The sequence below is a fragment of the Haliaeetus albicilla genome, chromosome 3 (assembly GCF_947461875.1).
Source record: "Haliaeetus albicilla chromosome 3, bHalAlb1.1, whole genome shotgun sequence".
NCBI lineage: Eukaryota > Metazoa > Chordata > Aves > Accipitriformes > Accipitridae > Haliaeetus > Haliaeetus albicilla.
In genome coordinates, this window is record NC_091485.1 from 26,063,014 (window position 1) to 26,082,646 (window position 19,633).

At 42.8% G+C, this 19,633-nt stretch overlaps 2 protein-coding genes across 14 annotated transcripts in view; one reads left to right on the forward strand and one right to left on the reverse strand.

Annotated features, from left to right (window-relative positions):
• The window catches only part of TMEM241 (transmembrane protein 241), an 82,463-nt gene extending 80,386 nt beyond the window's left edge, over positions 1–2,077 (reverse strand). For all 12 annotated transcript variants that reach the window (XM_069779165.1, XM_069779164.1, XM_069779166.1 and 9 more), the window contains exon 1: positions 1,905–2,077. In XM_069779165.1, the coding sequence (XP_069635266.1) occupies positions 1,905–1,976 (72 nt within the window). In that variant the 5' untranslated portion in view covers positions 1,977–2,077. The remainder of the gene's footprint in view (positions 1–1,904) is intronic.
• A 3,360-nt stretch (positions 2,078–5,437) lies between these two features.
• RIOK3 (RIO kinase 3) lies at positions 5,438–17,034 on the forward strand. 2 transcript variants are annotated; one of them, XM_069779153.1, is made up of 13 exons: positions 5,438–5,623; positions 6,533–6,654; positions 7,469–7,614; positions 7,743–7,847; positions 8,391–8,500; positions 9,216–9,359; positions 10,247–10,374; positions 11,582–11,770; positions 12,246–12,405; positions 13,436–13,516; positions 13,605–13,694; positions 14,071–14,178; positions 15,684–17,034. In XM_069779153.1, exons 1-13 carry the CDS (start codon positions 5,555–5,557, stop codon positions 15,783–15,785), a joined length of 1,554 nt encoding a protein of 517 aa, XP_069635254.1. In that variant the 5' UTR covers positions 5,438–5,554; the 3' UTR covers positions 15,786–17,034. The 2 variants fall into 2 exon arrangements, with proteins under 2 accessions (XP_069635254.1, XP_069635255.1); XM_069779154.1 differs by having other exon boundaries at positions 5,440–5,623; positions 11,585–11,770.
• Positions 17,035–19,633: the final 2,599 nt, after the last annotated feature.

The window sequence follows — 19,633 nt, forward strand, 5'->3', positions numbered from 1 at the left end:
TGTACAGGGTAAAAAAGCGAAGCGCCTGCATCATTGCTTTAGCATGCTTTGTCAGAGTCTGCACATATGGATGCTAGTGTCTTTTCCCACTATATATGTATATATGCAAATATGAGGCAGAAATACATATGCCTTTCGATACATATATCAGGATCTAACAACTTCCCATAATTAAGTCTATAAACACTATTTCTGCAAAGGAGAAGTATGACTGAAGCTTCCTCAGAGGAAAGGAAAGGTATCTGCCATTCCTTCCAGGAGCCAGCAGAAGCTGTCGATGGAAAAAGGAGAAGCTGAAAGCTTTCAACAGAGAGAGGAAACTGTGCTGAGCACTTTGCAAGGTCCAGTTTTTAGGTGGGGGGGAGGGGGGGGGTGTCGCTAAGAAGCTGGCATCAATATACAGAGACAAGGCTTGTTGATTCACAGTGGGTCATGTTACACATACCTGTGTCAGAACAGCCACACAGGTTTTAAATCAGGATGATTTACCTGCACATGTCCATACCCCCACTTGCATTTACATACCACCTGCAACAACTGGAAGGTCTATATTCTGGTTATTTTTAACTTTATTACACTAAAACCTACATTCAGATTTGAAAATGGAGACCCTATGTCAAAGTCCTTCCAACTTCTTCTCAAGTATAGTGAAGCCAAGAACCTTTCACAATGCATAAAGCAATCTGGCAGCTCTTCTAGCCCCTTTCTGTTTTATTAATCACTGCTCCTAGCAGTCTGTCAAATCAAGTATATTCTCTCTCCCTACGCACTTTGCTTCACATCTGGACTTCAGTCTACTTCTGGTCATCCTTAAAGGCAAGTGTACCTTGGAACAGAAACCAGTGGCCAACGCTGAGAAGAGATTTAATTTTCACCTCTGAAATGCTGCTTTCCTCTAATACCCGCCCCCCCCCCCAGGATATCCATACCCTGATTGCTTCAAAAACATCTTTTCTTTCAGAAACCTGCACCAGAAACACAGACACACTCCCTGATAAATAGGGCAGCAAGGAGTGATTACTCTATCTCTTCCTCCGAGAGTGAAAAAACTACTTCAAACTACATTTAAACTATAGAATTTTATTCACAACTTAGCCATCTTCAGCCTACTTCTGCTTAGGCATTTCAGCAATACCAACAGGTGATTAAGTTGAACAGTGGAAAACAGACTTCTTGTCCTCAATTTGCAGGTTAATTAAACTGTCAAAGTTAACAACTGGGAGTTAATGTTTGTTTCACTACTGCTGTAAGACTTTGAATATATCACATTTTTCCCTTGGATACTTGGTATTATTGTTCCAGTTAACAGATCTTCTTTTGGGAATGACTGTGCATTCAGTGGTTGCTAGGTACCCAATAATGAAATATATTCAGCATCACTGATGCTTTCAAAGCAGCCTAATTTCTGCCTCTATAACTAACATTTCATTCACTTGAATAACGTAATGTCAGCCCTTTACTCTCCTCAATCTGCCAGTACTGAAACGCGTTATGTCGTGGCAAGGTAACGATGTCACACACTGACTAAAACGAGACCGGTGGAAGACAGCTGCATTCTCAATTTCCAGGGCACGCTGGAGGAGGGCGGCGGTGGGCCTTTGGGCTGAAACGCGGGGGGGTGGGGGGTGTCGCTCGTGGGGTAGCCCTCCTCCGGGAGGAGCTGACCCGGCGGCTCTCCCTCAGCAGGGCAAGGCAAGCAGAGGGCACCGTCCCTCCTCCTCCACCTTCTCCTCCTTCTCCTGGGTCCCTCCGCACTTACCTCGCCCTCTCAGGCGCGGCTCCTGCCACAGCGGATCAACTGCCCAGCGCCCCCGCATTTCCCTCCGCCTCGCCCGGCCCCAGCCCCGGCCCCGGCCCCGGCCCCGGCCCCTCCGAGACTGGGGAGGCTCCACGCCCGCCCTCACCTTGTTGGTGAAGCAGGACGCCAGGTAGAAGAGGCAGAAGGCGAGGCCGCCCGCCGGCCTCTTCAAATACATCTGTCACCGCACGCCCCGCCGCGAACGCCTCGGTGCGCGGGCCCGGCCGGCAGCGGCGGCGGACATCGCAGCGACACGTCGCGCCGCCACCGCCCCAATGGGCAGCGGCCGCCCGCCGCCGGGCGCCGCCTCCTTAAAGGGCCGTTGCTGCCGCCTGGCAGCGCTGGGGCGCGTCCCCGCCGAGGGGGTTCGGCGTGCTGCCGGGCGGAAAGCTGGGCGTGAGCCGGCAACGTGCGCTCGCAGCCCAGAAAGCCAGCCGTACCTTGGGCTGCATCCAGAGCAGCGTGGCCAGCGGGTCGAGGGAGGGGATTCTGCCCCTCTGCTCTGCTCTGGTGAGACCCCACCTGGAGTGCTGCCTCCAGCTCTGGGGTCCTCAGCACAGGGAAGACATGGGCCTCTTGGAGCAGGTCCAGAGGAGGGCCACAAAAATGACCAGAGGGATGGAACACCTCTCCTGTGAGGACAGGCTGAGAGAGTTGGGGTTGTTCAGCCTGGAGAAGCGAAGGCTCTGGGGAGACCTTACTGCAGCCTTCCAGTACTTAAAGGGGGCTTATAAGAAAGATGGGGACAGACTTTTTAGTAGGGCCTGTTGTGATAGGACAAGGGGTAATGGTTTTAACGTAAAAGAGGGTAGATTTAGCCTAGACAGAAGGAAGAAATTTTCTATGATGAGGGTGGTGAAACACTGGAACAGGTTGCCCAGAGAGGTGGTAGATGCCCCGTCCCTGGGAACATTCAAGGCCAGATTGGACAGGGCTCTGAGCAACCTGATCTAGTTCAAGATGTCCCTGCTCACTGCAGGGGGGGTGGGACTAGATGACCCTGAAGGGTCCCTCCCAACCAAAACCATTCTATGATTCATGGGTGACATGTAAACTATAAATATCCCAGGGAGGTAGAGAAGCGGTGAAAGACGTGACCGGCCTAGTTACAGTTACTGGGCGTTCTTTTATTATGGTCTAGGTAAGCCTCGTTCTTCCCAGATCTGGTATTAGCAAGGTCCTCTCTGCAGTTCTCACCTTGACTTCGCTCAGGTAATGCAAAGTGCGGGGCTCACTCTGTACACATACACCCTATTTTTAGAGGACAGAGCAAAGCCGCATAAATAAGGAACTGAGTGTGGCCTAAACGGGGGGCCAAGGGGGGCACTAACTGGTAGACCAGAGGCCAAATCCAGCCCATAAAATGAGCCTGTCTAACCTGCTGTGTTCAGCCTCAGAAGACAAAGTCAGCGGAGCACAACAGCTGAACGGTCTCCACCACACCAAGTCAAATTCAAGCATTTTGGTCCATCAGACGCAATCCTATCTGGTTTGTAAGGAGGTGGCCCAAACCAGATGTTGGATTTCCGGTGTTGAAAGGTTTGGTCCATCCAGGCCTACAGAGATCACTGACATGCTGCTGTAATGGATGCGATAGAGATGGCAGGGTAGGTGATACAGCATTTCCACTTTGGAGCATGTGTTTATGTAAGCATGTCAAATGCGTATTTTGCAAACAAAGGTATACTTTGCATTGTGCCAAAAATTCAGTCTGTAAAGCTTTAAAAAAGAATAAGCAAAGTTTACAGGTATCTACAAAGACTAATGTAAGCATGTGATAAGAATACTTTTGACTTTTTGTTTTAGTGGACTATCATTTTAATGCAAAATATTACAGTGATATCTGTGTTTCTTGCAGTATTTCTTATTAAAAGTGGGAAACTCAGGCAAAGATGATACATCTTCCTACAGCAAAATGCAGAGGTGGGTTTGAATTCTTATAAGCCACTTCCAGTGAGGCATTAAGAATGAAGATAGAAATTTCTGCCAATGTGGTTTATCATGACTGACTTGAATTACATATTAAGTAATCGCTATACAGCTTTGGAATTATTTTGAGTAATATGAAGGGAAGTTTTCACTCTATCTAGATTTTTAAACTATTTTTATTAGGAGATGTGAATGTGTGGCAAAGGATTTTGTTTACATGTTATTTTACAGAACATATCTTCCTAATATAATTCAGTTCAAAGCTTGATCCATTCATCTAAGAGGTCGTGGGATCAAGGCCTAATCAGGTAATATTTAAGAGACTAATATAGAAAACTTGTTTCTGAAAATTAAAAACAGAATAAAAAGACATAGGAATATTAAGTCATTGTTAATGTCTTTTTGAATCAAGAACTACCAAAACCCATTTTCTTAATCAGTGCTTGTACAGCTGTGCTAGAGTAATGATTTTCTCAGGGCAGCAGGACATTGCTTTGACATTCTGCTCATTTATAAAGCTGATAAATTTAGCCAAAGAAGATTGAAGGGGGCATGGCAGCAGTCTTCACACCGCAAAAGGCAGCTGCAAAGGGGAAGAAATAATCTCTTTTGCCGGGGCTAAGGGCAGGGACGATAAGAACCACAGTGGTACTGCATCACCAGACAAAGCCATCCTAATGCCTCCGTGGCACACACCTGTGTCGTGCCTGCAGGTTGTGCGTTACAGCCTGGGTCCCTACCCTCTTCCAAACCCTCTGCCCTTCCTTTAGTTGGGGACTTTCTGCAGTCATGAACGCTGGAACAGGTTGTCTTGGGAGATTTTAACGTCTTACATCATTGTAGGTTGTTAAGGTCAAATTAGATGACCTTTGGCCAACAAAGCTGATTCTTGCAAGCCTAAGAGTCGACAAGAGTGGCTTTTGCTGGGCCTGCCCTGGCAGCGTGGGCATCTAGCAAAAAATGTTTAACGGGCAACTTACTCCGAGCAGGCCGGGGGATGCCACAGGGGCTGAACGAGCCCTTACCGCTCCTCCCGCTCTTGGAGCCAGCCAGCTTCGCTAGGCCGGCTTTCTGGGTATCGACAGCAGCTGCGACGGCACCATAGTCTCCGTTTGCAGAGACCTCTGACAGCTGGTGGTGAGCCAGGCCTGAGGAGGCTTCTGGGCATCGCTTCCTTCCTGTTGGGAAACGAGCTCGAGCAGCGGTCAGGCAGCGACTGCGTTGTAGCAGAACGCCAGCCCGTTGCCCCTGCCCTGGGAACAGGGCATTTTAGTGGCAACGCGGTTTCCCAGATAAAGATGCAAGATATGTAAAGATATAAGACATACAAGACTGAGGTGTAGCAGGTGTCAGGCGACACACGAAGTACTTGATTTTGTATTTACGGTGAGTCATGGGACCAGGATCAAATGAATTTGCTCGCTTACGGGTCCTTCCTTCCCCCTCCCTTGGTTACTTCCTTAGGCAGACGCAAACGTCGCCGATCTGATTTCATCCTATCTGTTTCGCTGCCATCGCCCTCGCGCCCCCCGCTCTCCATTAGCTGGCGGGGCGGCCGGCCGGCCGGCCCGCCCGCCGCCTCAGCTGACAGGCGGCCCCCAGGGCTCGGCGGCCCGCCGGTGACCCCGCGCCCGCCCCGCTGACATCACCGGAAAGGCGGGTGAGGCCCCGAGCCGCCCGCCAATGGGGAGCCTGACGGCAGGCGACGGCAAGAGAGAACGGGGCGGGGGGGGGGCGGACCCGGAAGGCGTCGCATAGGGAGCGTCGCTGCCCTGCCGAGAGCCCTCGCCGCGAGACTCCGCCGCCCGCCCGCCGTTGCATGCGCAGATGGACCCGGTAGGAGTCGCCGCCGCCGCCGCCCCCGACGCCCGGCCGGGCCCCGCCTGGCGGAGCAAGGTGAGCGCGGGCTGGGCGGGGGGCGCGGACCCGGCCCGGCGGCCCTTAACGGCCCGTAGAGGTGCGGCCGCCGCTGGCCTGGCTCCTGCGAGGTGGAGGAGGACAGAGGCCTGTCGGGGCACTGGCGGCGCCGGTACGCGGCGGCCCTTCTTCCGCCCGCCGAAGCGGCGTCCGCAAAAGAAGGGTCACGGTTACTCGGCAAACTGAGCGCTTGGCTCAGCGGCCTGAGGGAGGGCAGGGCATGGCGTGGTTCGCTGCTCCCGGCAGTTATCTCCGCGGTGGAGAGAGCTGCTGTTAGAGCCTGATAAACGACCCGCTTCTCTCCAAGCCCTGTCGGTGGGCCGGGGGCTGGATCTCGGCGAGTTTGGTTATCGAGGCGGTAGGCAGTGAGTCACGGCTTGGTTGGATTCGTCAACACCCGACCGCCGCCTCCCGGGGCAAAGTTGTGTGCGGGCTTCTTCGGTTTTGAGGGGATGTTTATGACGGCTGTCCTTTCAGGGCTCCAGAAAGGGGGGAGGAAGCTCTGCGTAAGCCGTTACTGTTGAGTTATTCCAAGAGAAGTTTTACATAGCCTGTGTGTACACTTGCGAGAAAACTTTCTGGGAAGGCTTTGCCCCGTCTTCAGAGGGTACTGACGCTGACAAACTGACTCTTCCCCCCCCCCCCCCCCCCCCCGTTAGTAAGTGACCATCAACATCCTTTCAATCGTAGTTCTCCCTAGTGAGTTTATGAAACTACTCTTTGAGTTATTTTCTGTACTTTAGTTCATCGTAGTTCCCTAACCATCGGTAGAAGACAGGCTCTTATAAGATTACATGAGCTTATTTTAAAGCCAGTGATAGCTAATTGTCCTCATTATTGTGTTGCCACTGCATTTCTTGCCGACTTGAATAAAGTGTTTATTTACAGTGTCCGTGGGGAGCCCCTAACACAACATCAATATCGTGTTCCCTTGCTGATGTAATGAGTGAACAGCTGGCAAAAGAGCTGCAGCTGGAAGAAGAAAATGCTGCTTTTCCTGAAGTGGTTGCGTAAGTTTAAATCCTGGATTAGTGATCTCCATAGTTGTGAAGCCATCTTCTCTTTCTTGTGCATTTTCTGACAATGTGCTTAATGCGTAGTGATACAGTAAATGCTTTGCCTGTTATCTCCAAACTCTGCTTCTTCAGGTCTTTTTCAGTGAAGACAGCTTCCCCGGTTAAAACTCTTTTCTTAGATGCTCTTCTCTGTCACCCTTCTTTCTTTCTTGATATTTTCTTCGCATTGTTTTGGGTGCTTTAAGCTAGTCTGGAAGCTACACTTTGAGAAACACTGTCAGAAATATTTTTTTTTCTTCCCTTCTAGAGACTGTTGTTAACGGTGTACAATGTTATTTTGAGAACTGTCAGGTGTATCGCCCATATCCTCCTAATACTTGGAAGCTCTAAACATAGGCCAAGAGCTTACTAGTTCTAAACTCCTACAAATATTGCCTGTGTTCATTTCTGTGAAGCAACGCTGTTTGGTTTTTTAAAATACATAAATATATATACACATACACCTGTATACCTTCTTTCCCTTTCATGAAGGGCATCTTAAAAATATAGCCTAATGCTTCTTACAGAATGGTAAACAAGTAAAAGTTTAGGTAATATTTGTATTGTAAAGGAGTGGCAAAGAGAAATTAAGTCATGCTCTATTAATATTTAGTCTTGGCTTGGCGGGGGGGCAGACAGTTGGGATCCATTAGTTTCTATGCAGCTCTGCATGAAGTCTTTTGTATAGAGTGATGAAATGGTATAAAGTGGTGTTTCTGTTTAGATTACTGTGTTTAATTTTTTAAATTTCTGTTTTCATTTTACATAGTGTTGCTGAAGGACCATTTATTACAGGAGAAAATATTGACACTTCTAGTGACCTAATGCTAGCTCAGATGCTGCAGATGGAATTTGACAGGGAATATGATGCACAGCTTCGGCGTGAAGAGAAGAAGATTAATGGAGATAGCAAAGGTACCCTCATCAGAAGAAATATTTTTGCTTTGGAGATATTCTTGGCACTCTGCTTAAGTTGACAGAGCTGTGAGGAAGTAGCAAATCCCTGATAATCACAGACACGCTTATTTGTTTTGTCTCTTAAGTCTCCATATCATTTGAAAATTATCGGAAGGTCCATCCCTATGACAGTGACAGCTCAGAGGATGAGGTTGATTGGCAGGATACCCGTCATGATCCTTATAGAGCAGGTATGTGGCAGTTTTAAACAATACAATTTCTTCGGTTAATAGACCTAAGAATATGATATAGTTAAATAGGTTTTTTGAATGTAGGGAGACATGCCAGTTGTATGTAAAAGGAGGTCACCTAACTGGGAGGTGTTATGCAGGAAGTTGGGCGGGTAACTTCAGGCTTCTATCTGCCAGTACATTGGCTTTGGTGGCTGAATTGGGCAAAATAACTATTGTATGTGGAAAGCATTTTGGGATATGCATATCTGTCATCTACATTTGCCTAGGGCCGTCTGCACATTATATTGAATATTGCTGTCATTAACATGCCAAAAGTGTATCTGACATCCCAGAAAAGACATAGAAGTAAGTCATAACATAGCAAAAGAAGCTGTCTTGTTTAGGGTAAGAGAAGACTGCGTTAAGATTATACGATTGAAGTATTTTAGTCTGTTTAATAAATAAAATTATGTTACATTTGTGGGTATTGTGGCACCTTTATGAGCACTGGTTACGTTTGCTTACGTGTAAAGTTTGATTTATTTTTCTCACTGCTGGCAGATAAACCTACTACTACACCAAGAAAGGGCTTCGTAGGAAAAGGAAAAGACATTACTACTAAACACGATGAAGTGGTATGTGGAAGAAAGAATACTGCTCGCATGGAAAATGTAAGTGAAAACTTAGGGAAACTTATTTTGTGTGTGAAACTGGAATGCTGTAATTCAGCCAAAGAACTAATGCTTGTCCATCTGTGCTACTGTATACGGTGCTGATTTTTTTTCTTTTATTGGATGAAAGCAATGCAGTGTTTGGAGTAGTTACTCAAATTGGCAGTTCGAGTTGTATGGGTTTTTTGTTTAGTAATAGTTTGTTAATGACCACGATTCAAGAATTTGCACAGAACTGTTTTGGCAAAACAAAGCTATCAGCAAGTTTTGTTATACAGGCAAATAAAACACCAAGGCTATTTTTGAAAAGCATAGCTATAGTGTAACCTATTTTTTTTTAATTAATTTTGCCTGATGAGCCAAGTAACTCATTTTCAGTAAATTGTTTGACTTGGAGCTTTTCAGTCTGTTTATCCATAGTACATAACTTCCATTTTCTTTAATGTAACTGGTGCAACTTCTGCAAATAAGGAAACGTTGCAAGTGCTATTTTTACAGGATGTTAGGTAATCTCATGTCAATTTGGGCAGAACTTCGAGTTCTGAGTTTAGAGCAATATGTTTTTTAACATAGTGACAACATTACACAAAGTGGGTTTCACTTTGGTCCTAATCTACCCTAGGTTTTTGGCAATCAGAATGAGAAATTTCTGCTTGTGCCAACTTTTGGTGTCTGCTAGTAACAATACTTAAATTTCTATTATTTCTACCTGTAGTTTGCACCTGAATTCCAAGTTGGGGATGGAATTGGGATGGACTTAAAGTTATCAAATCAAGTCTTCAATGCCTTAAAGCAACACGCGTACTCTGAGGAACGTCGAAGTGCAAGGCTCCATGAAAAGAAGGAGCACTCCACTGCTGTATGTTTTTAATAAAGTATCTCTATATACTTTTTAGCTTGTGTAACAGCTGAACACTGCTTTGGTAACTTCCTTGAAACATTCCATTTTTAGTAAAAGAGTTAAGTGATATTATGTTAGCATTGCTGAAGGAGATGGTATCATCCAGCTCCTACTAGAAAAAGGCTGTCTTTATTTGAGCTGCATTACTGTGACAGCCATATCAAAATAAGACCAAGCAGTTTCCATATTTTTCCTTTGTCTTTCTAAACTTGTCTTTTAATCAGCTACAATGAAAAAACTGCCTAGAAATTATTTATAGAAACCATCCAGAGGACTAATCCTCTGCAGCTGAACCATGTGGCTTGAAATATGTCTTCATAGCAAGTTTCAGGAAGATGAGGTGATCAAGTAAACTCTGACCTAATAATTTATGAAGTCAGTTGATACGCTTTATGGGTGAGTTGAGAGCAGGGCCTCTGGTAATTCCTGCTGTGGACTTCTTCAAATTTGGGTGTTCTGCTTTATTGTTACTGATATAAAAGGAATATAAAATTTGGGATATTTTGATTCATGATTTGTAAAGACTTCTTGAAAACACTATGGAAAGTGCACTTGAGCCACAGTCTGTACTTTATGTAGAATTGGTAAAATACAATATGTGCTATACAGTTCTAAGGTATCTGAGAGTATTAATTCTTAGGGGCTAAAGATGACAGTGCTGGAGCAGTTTGGCTTTGCTTCATCTGTTTGTTTTGTTTTGTTTTTTTCTCTCTATCAGTTGAGAGAATGATCTTCATACATTATTCCTTCCACCCAGTTCAACGCTTGCAGCATATAAATACTCTAAACTCACTGTAAAGCAAAGAATTATTGTAATGAGTTGCATATTCATTTCTTGCCTGTAGGAGAAAGCAGTGGACCCTAAAACGCGTTTACTTCTGTATAAGATGGTCAATGCTGGGATGCTGGAGACCATCACAGGCTGCATCAGCACAGGAAAAGAATCTGTTGTTTTTCATGCATATGGAGGAAAGTAAGTATATTGTTTGTTACTGACAGTAGCTTCAACTACCAGAGATGGTCGAAAAAGCAGAAACCACAAAAATATTTAAATCTGCAGCTTTCATTCCCAAGACTTAAAGTTTGTATTCACGTATATGCAGATAATAGTAAAATCTGAAAACTAAATGGTACCAACCGTAAAGTAAAAACATCCTCACTTTCCTCCTTGGATACCATTTAATGAATGGGGACAAACCCACTGTAGCTTTTTTGAGGAAAAATATGTACTCCTTTTATAAAAAAGAAGTCTTGAGATTTTGGGGTCCTTTTATAAAAAAGAAGTCTTGAGATTTTGGGGAATGCTTTCTGCTGACTTGCCCCAGACTACAGAGCTGTCATGATGATCTTAGGCTATCTAAAGATTGTCTTTTCATACAGATAGATGACTGTATCATCAGCTCCATCTGTACAATTCAGGGGAGGTGCTGTTTGTTACTTTGGGTTACCTTGAGAATGGTGTTGGGATGCTGTTCACTTTGCAAGTTGTGCAAGAGTCCAGTTTTGAAGGCTACCATGCTGGAAGGATTGTAGTATGTTAGTAGTGATTGTAGTACATTGAAACACCACTAGTTTGAAGTGAGTAAAGAAAGAGCTAATAAACCCCAAATACAGGTAACCTGTTTAGAGACGTCAAGAGAGAGGTAGCTTGAGGGTGGGGAGAAGAGATGCGGTGTTTTTTTGGTGTGTGGGGGGATTTGGGGGGTTGGTTTTTTTTAATTGAACTTTGCTTGAATGATGTTCAGGAGTATTCTTTTGCTTAGTATTCAACGGGCAATATCTTTGTGGTGCTAAACAAAACATTGTGATACTATCATTATTGTTCTAATGCAGGACTTTTTTCACTTGTAATTTCTTGAAGCAAGAACATCCATTAACAGGGCTGTTATTAGCTATGATATTTAAGTAAAATATTAACAAATTGGGAGATGGAACCTATTTGGTAAGCAACATATAATCAAAATGCCAAAACATAAACATTCATATATAAGCTTAATCATAGAACTCTTAACTTAACTTGAATTGGCTTCCAAATTTGATAGAAAATCAGATCTTTTTCCTCTCTTATATTAAAAATCGCTAATCTTGCAATGTTTAAAAAAATAAAAAAACAAACCCATGCATTTGCTTGTAAAGATGTGAATAATTAACTTTGTTAAATATTTGACTTTTTCCATGAGAAGTGCAACTGAAGATAAAGTTATACCTCCAGAATGTGCCATCAAAGTGTTTAAAACAACTCTTAATGAATTCAAGAACCGTGACAAATACATTAAGGATGACTACAGATTTAAAGACCGCTTCAGTAAATTGAATCCACGAAAGATTATTCGCATGTGGGCTGAGAAAGAAATGCATAACTTAACAAGGTAAAGGAAAAAAAAAAGTGTAGTTGCCAAATCCCTGTTGGTTTCCTATTTTCTGTTTAAGGGAGATACACTATGTCTGGGTAGAAGTTTAGATTTGATTTTTAGGCTAAATAGTATACAGCCTGGCACACATTGAATAAGCCTCTGGTTCCTTACAGTTTAATGAATTGTCAGCATCTTCTGGGATTTGGCAGCAGAATTTACAAGCCCATGAAGTTAAGAGGCTCTAGCTGTAAAAGTAATTAGTTTTCAGTGAGCATTGTTAGACCTACTTATGACTTTAAGATCTGAATTTTCCTATGTGAAATATATACATTTATTCAGTTTGGTCTATTTCAAAGACTTTTTGACTGTGGATCAAGTTTCTCACACACAGCTCTCTAAGATTGGAAATGAGCAAGCAGGAACTAGAACTGTAGGGTTTGGGGGAGTTTGTTTTGTTTTTCTTAATCGGTATCTATTTTCTGACCCACAGAATGCAGAATGCAGGAATTCCTTGTCCTCAAGTGGTTATCCTTAAGAAACACGTCTTGGTTATGTCTTTCATTGGCCAGGATCAAGTCCCAGCTCCTAAACTAAAGGACGTAACACTTAGTAGTGAAGATATGAAAAAGGCCTACTATCAGATTCTTAATGTAAGCCAGTGCTGATTTCTCCTCCAATTTTGGGTTGTGTTTTCTTTTAGGGGAATAACTTAAAGGACAAATCAGCATTTATTTACTTTTCAGGATGCTTGCATCACTTTCAGGATACGGAGTCCAAAGGCTTATTTTGCTGCTGTTTAATGTGTGACTTAGAATAAATAAGAAATTATGCACCAAAAAAAAAATAATAAATTGAATCTTAATCTGAGTGGAAAACATGCTGGAACTTGATGACAAACAGATACTTAGCAGCAGAGGAATTGTGAGCAAGTAGTCCTCCTTTTATAGAAGCAGTATGTGGTTTAGTAAGTTCTCTGAGGTCTTTCTGGGCTTACCGAGTACTTAATTTACAGTGCTTAAGCACTTTCCAGTGGATAACCCCTCCTCACCCCCCTTTGTAACAAATGGATAAATCAGAGAATGAATTAGAATATTTCATGGTGGATACTTTACTTTCCTATTGTCTGCTGTAATTGGTTCAAACACGTGCCTGCTAACTGTCCACTCGCTACTAGCTTCCTGTAGACATTAAAAAAAAAACAACCAACAAACCCAACCAACCCAGCAGCTTGATAATATGAATGATCTGTGCCTCAAATCTTGAGACCAGTAGAGCAACACAACCATGTTTTAAGTGAATATGCATACTAGTTAGTATTCAGTAGCTAAGACTGAGACTTCTTTCCTGTGTGATAGGGGTGAGAATGACAGGTATATTTAGAGAACGTGTTTATCTGTCTCATGTACTTGGACTGGTTGGCAGAGCTGATGTGAGTTTACCAGAGTGATTCGTCTGACTTGCCAAAGCGAAGCTCAGTGATAAAAGCTTAGTTTGCTGGCAGTTTACCAAAACTGCAATTCCCTCTATGGAACTTTGTTGAATACTTTGGGGAGGAGGGAGAAAAAGAAAAAAAAAAAAGTAAATTGGGAGGGCAATTGTGGAAAGGCTTTTTTTTGTTATAGTCATGCAAACTGTATTTATTTGGAGTATAGCATACTTCATTAATTTGGTTCCTTGCAGATGATGCAACAGTTGTATAAGGAGTGCAACCTAGTCCATGCAGATCTGAGTGAATACAATATGCTTTGGCATGACGGGAAGGTGAGCTTATTCTTAATGTGGGAAGGAAAGGTTTCATCTAATGTGAAATATTAATACAAAGTGAATTGCTATCTCTCTGTGGCTACAGGTCTGGCTTATTGATGTCAGTCAGTCTGTGGAGCCAACCCATCCTCATGGACTTGAGTTTTTATTCAGAGACTGTAGGAATGTTTCACAGGTAAGACCTCTTTGTCTGACAGCCTTCTGTTATGCTGAATGTTTTTCAAGATAAAATCAATTCAGAGCTAACTAAAAATCAACCAATACAACTCCATAAAAAATGATCACCACTACATATATATATATATATGTATACATATGATTGCTCTTGCATATTGTCGGTACTGATGGTGTTCTCCAAAAGGGAAAAAAGTGTGGAAGAATAAAATGGTACCACTAGAACTTAAAACTTCTTTTAGTTATTTTTACCTGTAGGTCAACAAAAGCAAAAATATGACTTTGACTAAATATTGTAATTGTAAATCAGGGAAGGAAAAGGAGTATTTTGTTTTGTGTAGTAAAGTGTTTAATGTGTGCTTTTTTATATTGACTAGTTCTTCCAGAAAGGAGGTGTGGCAGAAGCACTTAATGAGCGTGAACTCTTCAATGCTGTCTCAGGTTTAAATATTACAGCTGACAATGAAGTAGACTTCCAAGCAGAGGTATAGCTTTCTCTGTGTCTTAACATTTTAATCTGGTTAGTTACAGTAGCTGTTGTGATACCTTACCTTTCCACGTTTAGTTTGTACGATTAGTGTGTGCAAGTATAATTTTAGCAATCATTCTGCATCTGTCTTTCAAAACTTGATTATTTCAACCTAATACAGACTGTCAGAAAGTCAGATTGACAGACCTCTCCACTCCCTTTCCTGATCCCCCTGCTCTGAGTATAAAAAGTTTCATGTTGCATACAGTTGCTTCTTTTGTTGTTATGGAAAATATAGTGATCTGTTTTAGGTTAAAAGCTAGCTTTGTTGTCTTTCCTTATATACCTTAAAGGTTGTGCAGAGAAAGGAAAGCTGGGTTAAAAATAATTGTTCTCCTGCTTATTTTTCATGTTACAGATTTTAACTTACTTGAATTTAAAGTTTAGGCTAGCATTTTCAATTTTCAAGCCTAAAATCATGCTAATGTAAATATGGACCAGGAATCTTTGGTCACCTTTGGCTTTTAATTTTCAAATTTTGGCTGTAACTCCTCAAGGCATGCATCCCAATATCAGACATTTATAAAAATAATTAAAGTAAGGGCAACATGGCAGTTCTACGCTACTTGATTCCTAATGATAGTTTAGGTTTATGCTAGTCCAGCATATAGTAGGTGGGAGCTTGCAACTAGTTAACTCCTGGGGTAGGTCCTCGAAGTGAGGAGGAGATAAACAGAACACAATGTCACTGTTACATGATCCTTATGTATTGGTTAATCGAGCAAAAACCAATTCCCTCACTGACTGTTGTGAGAATTGGGGTTGGGGGTGGTGGTGCTGGGGGGGGTGGGGTTGTTGTAAGCACAAAAGATGACATAAAACAAGTGTTATTGGAAGGACTTACATTACTGTTTACATAGAGGTGAATTTGAGCAGCCCATCCTTAAACTTCAGACTTTGATTTTAGTCATTAGTAACTAAAATTATCTCCCCTGGAGTACAGGAGGAAGTAATCCAAATGTAGCAATCTGATGATCACAATAAGCTACTGTACTGTGTTACTTTGATTGCACAAAACATCAAAGTATAACTGTCTTCAACTTCCACCGTTAAAAATGGTTGCAGTGGATTTGTAATCTTAGTATTGGAATTTCTCCAATGCTGATGGATTGGCTGAGTTACAGTAGAGGTGTTCAGAGCTGGAGAAAGGGACACTTCTGTACTTCAGGGAATACAGCTGAAGTCTTAAGAATCATCTGGTCCTCCCTGCAACTCATGCATTTCAGTTATATAGCATGAAACTATAAAGGAGTGCTGTTCGTTTTACTAACTTGTTGAGAACAGATGTTTCAAGGTGTACTTCCAAAGTATGTTGCTGCATACAAGTGACTGAATCATTGAAATAGCAGTATGGGATGTATCTGATCGGTCATCTGAAGCTACCTTTTAACACTGTTTAGAAACATTCTGGTGCAGGTGTGTTTTTATGATTTCAGCATGGATTTATTTTTGGCTCTCTAGATTGAAGCTCTGGAGAAGATGAATGAAGATCACGTGCAGAATCATGGAAAGAAACTGTCAATGTTTTCAAATGATGGAGACCCACCTATATATGATGAATAGCACCAAGTGTATAGCTGCTAAAGAAACGAAACACAAATTTACTGCTTCTAACTATGTTGGTGCAGTGGTAAATGTCAACTACCAACGTCAAGAGAGAGTGGTTGACTGGGAATACCAAAATGGAAAACACAGTGAGCATATAGTGATGCCTCAGTGTTGTTTTTTTTTTAACATAGCCCACACATCAGGCTGGCACTGTGAGAATGGACTGTCACTACCTCTTCGGATGGTCTGACAACTTCACCAATTGCCCAGTTACATCAGACTAATGTAGCTGAGGTGGTCCTATGTTGCATGATTCAGAGCTTATATATTTTAGTTTTAAAAAACAATTTTTAAAAATAATTTGAAGTATTTAGTGGGAAAACATACTAGGAGAGTCCCTCTTTTTTTCCTATTGCTACTTGAAAAACTAATTAAAAATTGCATATGGACACAATGTCAGTGAACCTTTTATCCTTCTCCACCAAGGGCAAAACGAAAATTCAAACTATGCGCTGCAATCATGTGAAAATGTTAATTTACCAAACCAGTGTCTTTATATATGCAAAAGTCTGGACCTTTTAAGTACATGGAATGTGGCTCTATCTATCTCTGTAAATACAGTTGGGTATTACATGAGAAACGGATTTGAATCCAACCAGCAGAGGACTTCTTTGGTGATGTGCCAGGAAATCCTGAGGGCTGCATCCAAGTTGCATAGCAAAGAGTAAGTTCAGTTAGCTTCACTCTTAATATACAAGTGGTTCCAAGAACTTGGTGCAAGCAAAAAAAAAAATTAACAATCCTGTCTCTAAATTGAAATTCTGGGTAGAGCATTGAACATTCTTACTCACTCTGAAGATAATCATAGACTATGAAAACTAAATAGTGATCATCAGTATTTTTAAATGAAATGAAATTTTTTGCTTACAAGTGCAAAAAGAATACTCAAATTTTGTCTTTTTCTCATGCTTTTATTCTTAATGTCAGTCTTTATTTTAGCAACTTCTAAAAATCTAGCAATGTTTCTCTCCAAAACAACACCTTTAAAGATGAACTGATGGAGTGGGATGGTTTGGAATTAAGAAATTCTGATCAACTTATCTTTAACTCTGATTGCTGTTTCTGATGCTGCTCTTTATCAAGCAGAATACAGTGTTGGTACATGTGACATTCTCACAGTGTGCTGTGAAAGTAATTTTTTAAAATTTTTTTTTGTTGTTGGAAAACTGGTGGTGAAGTAAAAACTTAAGATCTTCTGGTGGTATTCTTGCATGGTTCTTTGCATCATACAGGTCTTCATTGATCTTCAGTGCTGCACTAAAGCAGTGTTAGGGTAGGACTACCCTAGTTCATTATAACAATAGAAAAATTACTATTTTAGTGGATACTACATAAACAGTAAACAACATTGACATTTTTGCCAGTTTCATTGCAGTACTTGCATCCTCTTCCCTTTTTTAAGTTAGACAATTGCCTTGCATTTACCCCTTACTTTTGAAATAAAGTCTTTTGGAGGCAAGTCCGCTCCTAATTGCTCAGTGAAACTGCTGTCCATAATAATAATATCAGGGAAAGAACAGACTATGTACTGAGAGGAAGGTGCTACACTTACCTAACCCCTTCAGGAAGACTGAAAGATTCTGTTGCCAAAAATAACCAAATCTTCCTCAAAGCATTCAGAGGCAGCTTTTAAAAAGCAAAGCATAGTCCTATTCTAGGCTTATTACAAGGTTCAATACTCTAACATTTCTTAGAGAAAAAATTATCTCAAAGCAGTTGCTAATGCCTTACAGCGTGCTTGTCTAGGAAAGGTGTTGATTGTTAAGGATGTTTGCATCAAGTGAGCGGGAAGAGAGAGCAGACATAAGGGAAAGGGAGGGGAGGGTGGTTTTGGAGCTGTCACTGAAACAGAGGCATCTGCCTCTATCGTTGTGCTTGAATGGAAGCATCAGTTGTTACTGTAATTTTTAACTTCTTTCTAAAATATGTCTAGCACAGATTAAAAAAAAAAAACAAAACACAAAAAAACCCGAAGAAGCAATGGTCCTCAAGTCTGTGATTTAAAGCTACTGGGCCCAATATTGCCTAAACATCTTCTAGCAGTAAAATTGGCTGAGGAATTTGCTTTGAGATTTTAAGACGTCTAGGCACTTTGTCAAGTAGTTGAAAATAAGGAAAAACTTGCTGAAGTGAGTATTTTCTTGGACGACTTTGAAATAAAAGGTTCTGGGATTATTATTAAGCAAATAGAATCTCTTAGAAGTACATCTAGATTTTTCATTGTTAATTAAGCCATTAACTTTTCTGACATTATGACTATTCTAATAGCCAATTCTAAAACCATCACAGTAGTTTCAATTTGTGTGTTTATATCCTTGTCTGCTGATTTCCCCCCCACGGGCCCTGGTTTTCTACTATCTTAATACTCCTACTGCAATTACAGAAAGTGCTTGCTGTCCCGTAGGAAAGTTGTAGAAGGTTAAACGTCAGTAGAATTTCTTAAATTTTGACCTTGGATTAAACAAACTTTTGGCTAACATGCAATGAAGTCTTTATTTTGTAAAAAATTACAAACTTTAAGGTACTCTATTGCTCTGAAAGTACTTGTACTCAGTAGCTAACATAGAATTGTTTGATGATGCAGGAGGGTTCTGCAGAACAAATAGCTCCTTGTAATTCCTAGTTGTGACTTCAGTTTCCCTAGTCTGATGTGAAATTATTGCAGTTGGACTAACTGGGTCACAAGTCAGCAAGCAGTTGCTTGTGCGATACTGTATTAGTATCTGGTACTTAAATTTCTATTTCTCCTGTACTAAGTTGTGCCACTCCGGTCTAATCTGAAAACTTTTAAATTGGTAGTATCACAGTCTTCCCCCCCCCCCCCTATTTTTTGTTTCCTTTATTTCCCTTTGTAAACCAATAAGCAGATAAGTAATTGATGATGTTCTCACGCAACTTCTACATTATACTGTAGGTTTTGCAACTGGTGAACTACAGCATTAGCCAGTGCATCAATGAAAAAAACCCATTGCTAGTTTATCACCCAAACTAAAATACAAATAAGCATAAATGCTGAGAAACAATCCAGACTAGCTTCAGTAATGCTTTATTAATATGGTTCGTGAAATAAGGACTACTTCCAGGGTTTAATGTCCCTCTCTGATCTATTTTACAACGAGCCACTAAAAAGCAGTTTCGTGCCCAAAAGCAGTACCAATAGCGACCGCTTTTCAGTGATGGTGCGGTGTGGGCAGCGCTCTGAAGCAGCTGGTTCCTTTTCACGCCCCCACCTAGAAGTTTTGAGGGGTTTTTTTTTTGAGAAAGCGCTATGAAAGGTTGGGCCAAGCGTATTTACCTCCTGTGCGACACGTCTCGGCTCTTACGTCTTTCCCTTCCAGGGGGCCAGCAAAGCGACCGGCTGTCGACCTCAGAGGCCCACCTAAGGCGCAGGAGGAGATTCAGCGTGACACCGCACCGCACAGCGGTGCCGAAAGCCCGGCAGCACCACGGGCCGCGCCTGAAGCGCGGCCCCCCTCCGCCAAGGGGCCGGTTGCCGCGGCGGCCGCTCTCCCGGCAGGGGCCGGCGGCAGGGGCCGGCAGCAGGGCGGGCTGGGGGCGGCTGCGGCCTCTCCCCGGACAAGACGCCCGCCCGCGAGGAGCCCGGTGCCGCGGCCCGCAGCCCGTCCGTCCACAGCCTGAAACGCGGGCCGACGGAAGGCGGCGGCGCGCCCGAGGGCCCTGAATGCGCCGGGGCGGTGAAGAGAGCGGCGGGGTGGGCGGGGCAGCCCGGAACCCCGCCCACCGCCCGTTTGGGGGCAGGCGCGCGCCCGAGCGCGGGGCGGGGCCCTTTCAGCCCGGAGCCG

What these genes read in the sequence shown, in the direction of transcription:
- RIOK3 (XM_069779153.1), top strand. Translation starts at nt 5,555, where the DNA reads ATGGACCCGGTAGGAGTCGCCGCCGCCGCCGCCCCCGACGCCCGGCCG. An exon ending in GAAATGCATAACTTAACAAG is followed by an intron (nt 11,771 to 12,245) that starts GTAAAGGAAAAA and finishes TCTGACCCACAG; the next exon opens with AATGCAGAATGCAGGAATTC. An exon ending in ACTGTAGGAATGTTTCACAG is followed by an intron (nt 13,695 to 14,070) that starts GTAAGACCTCTT and finishes TATATTGACTAG; the next exon opens with TTCTTCCAGAAAGGAGGTGT.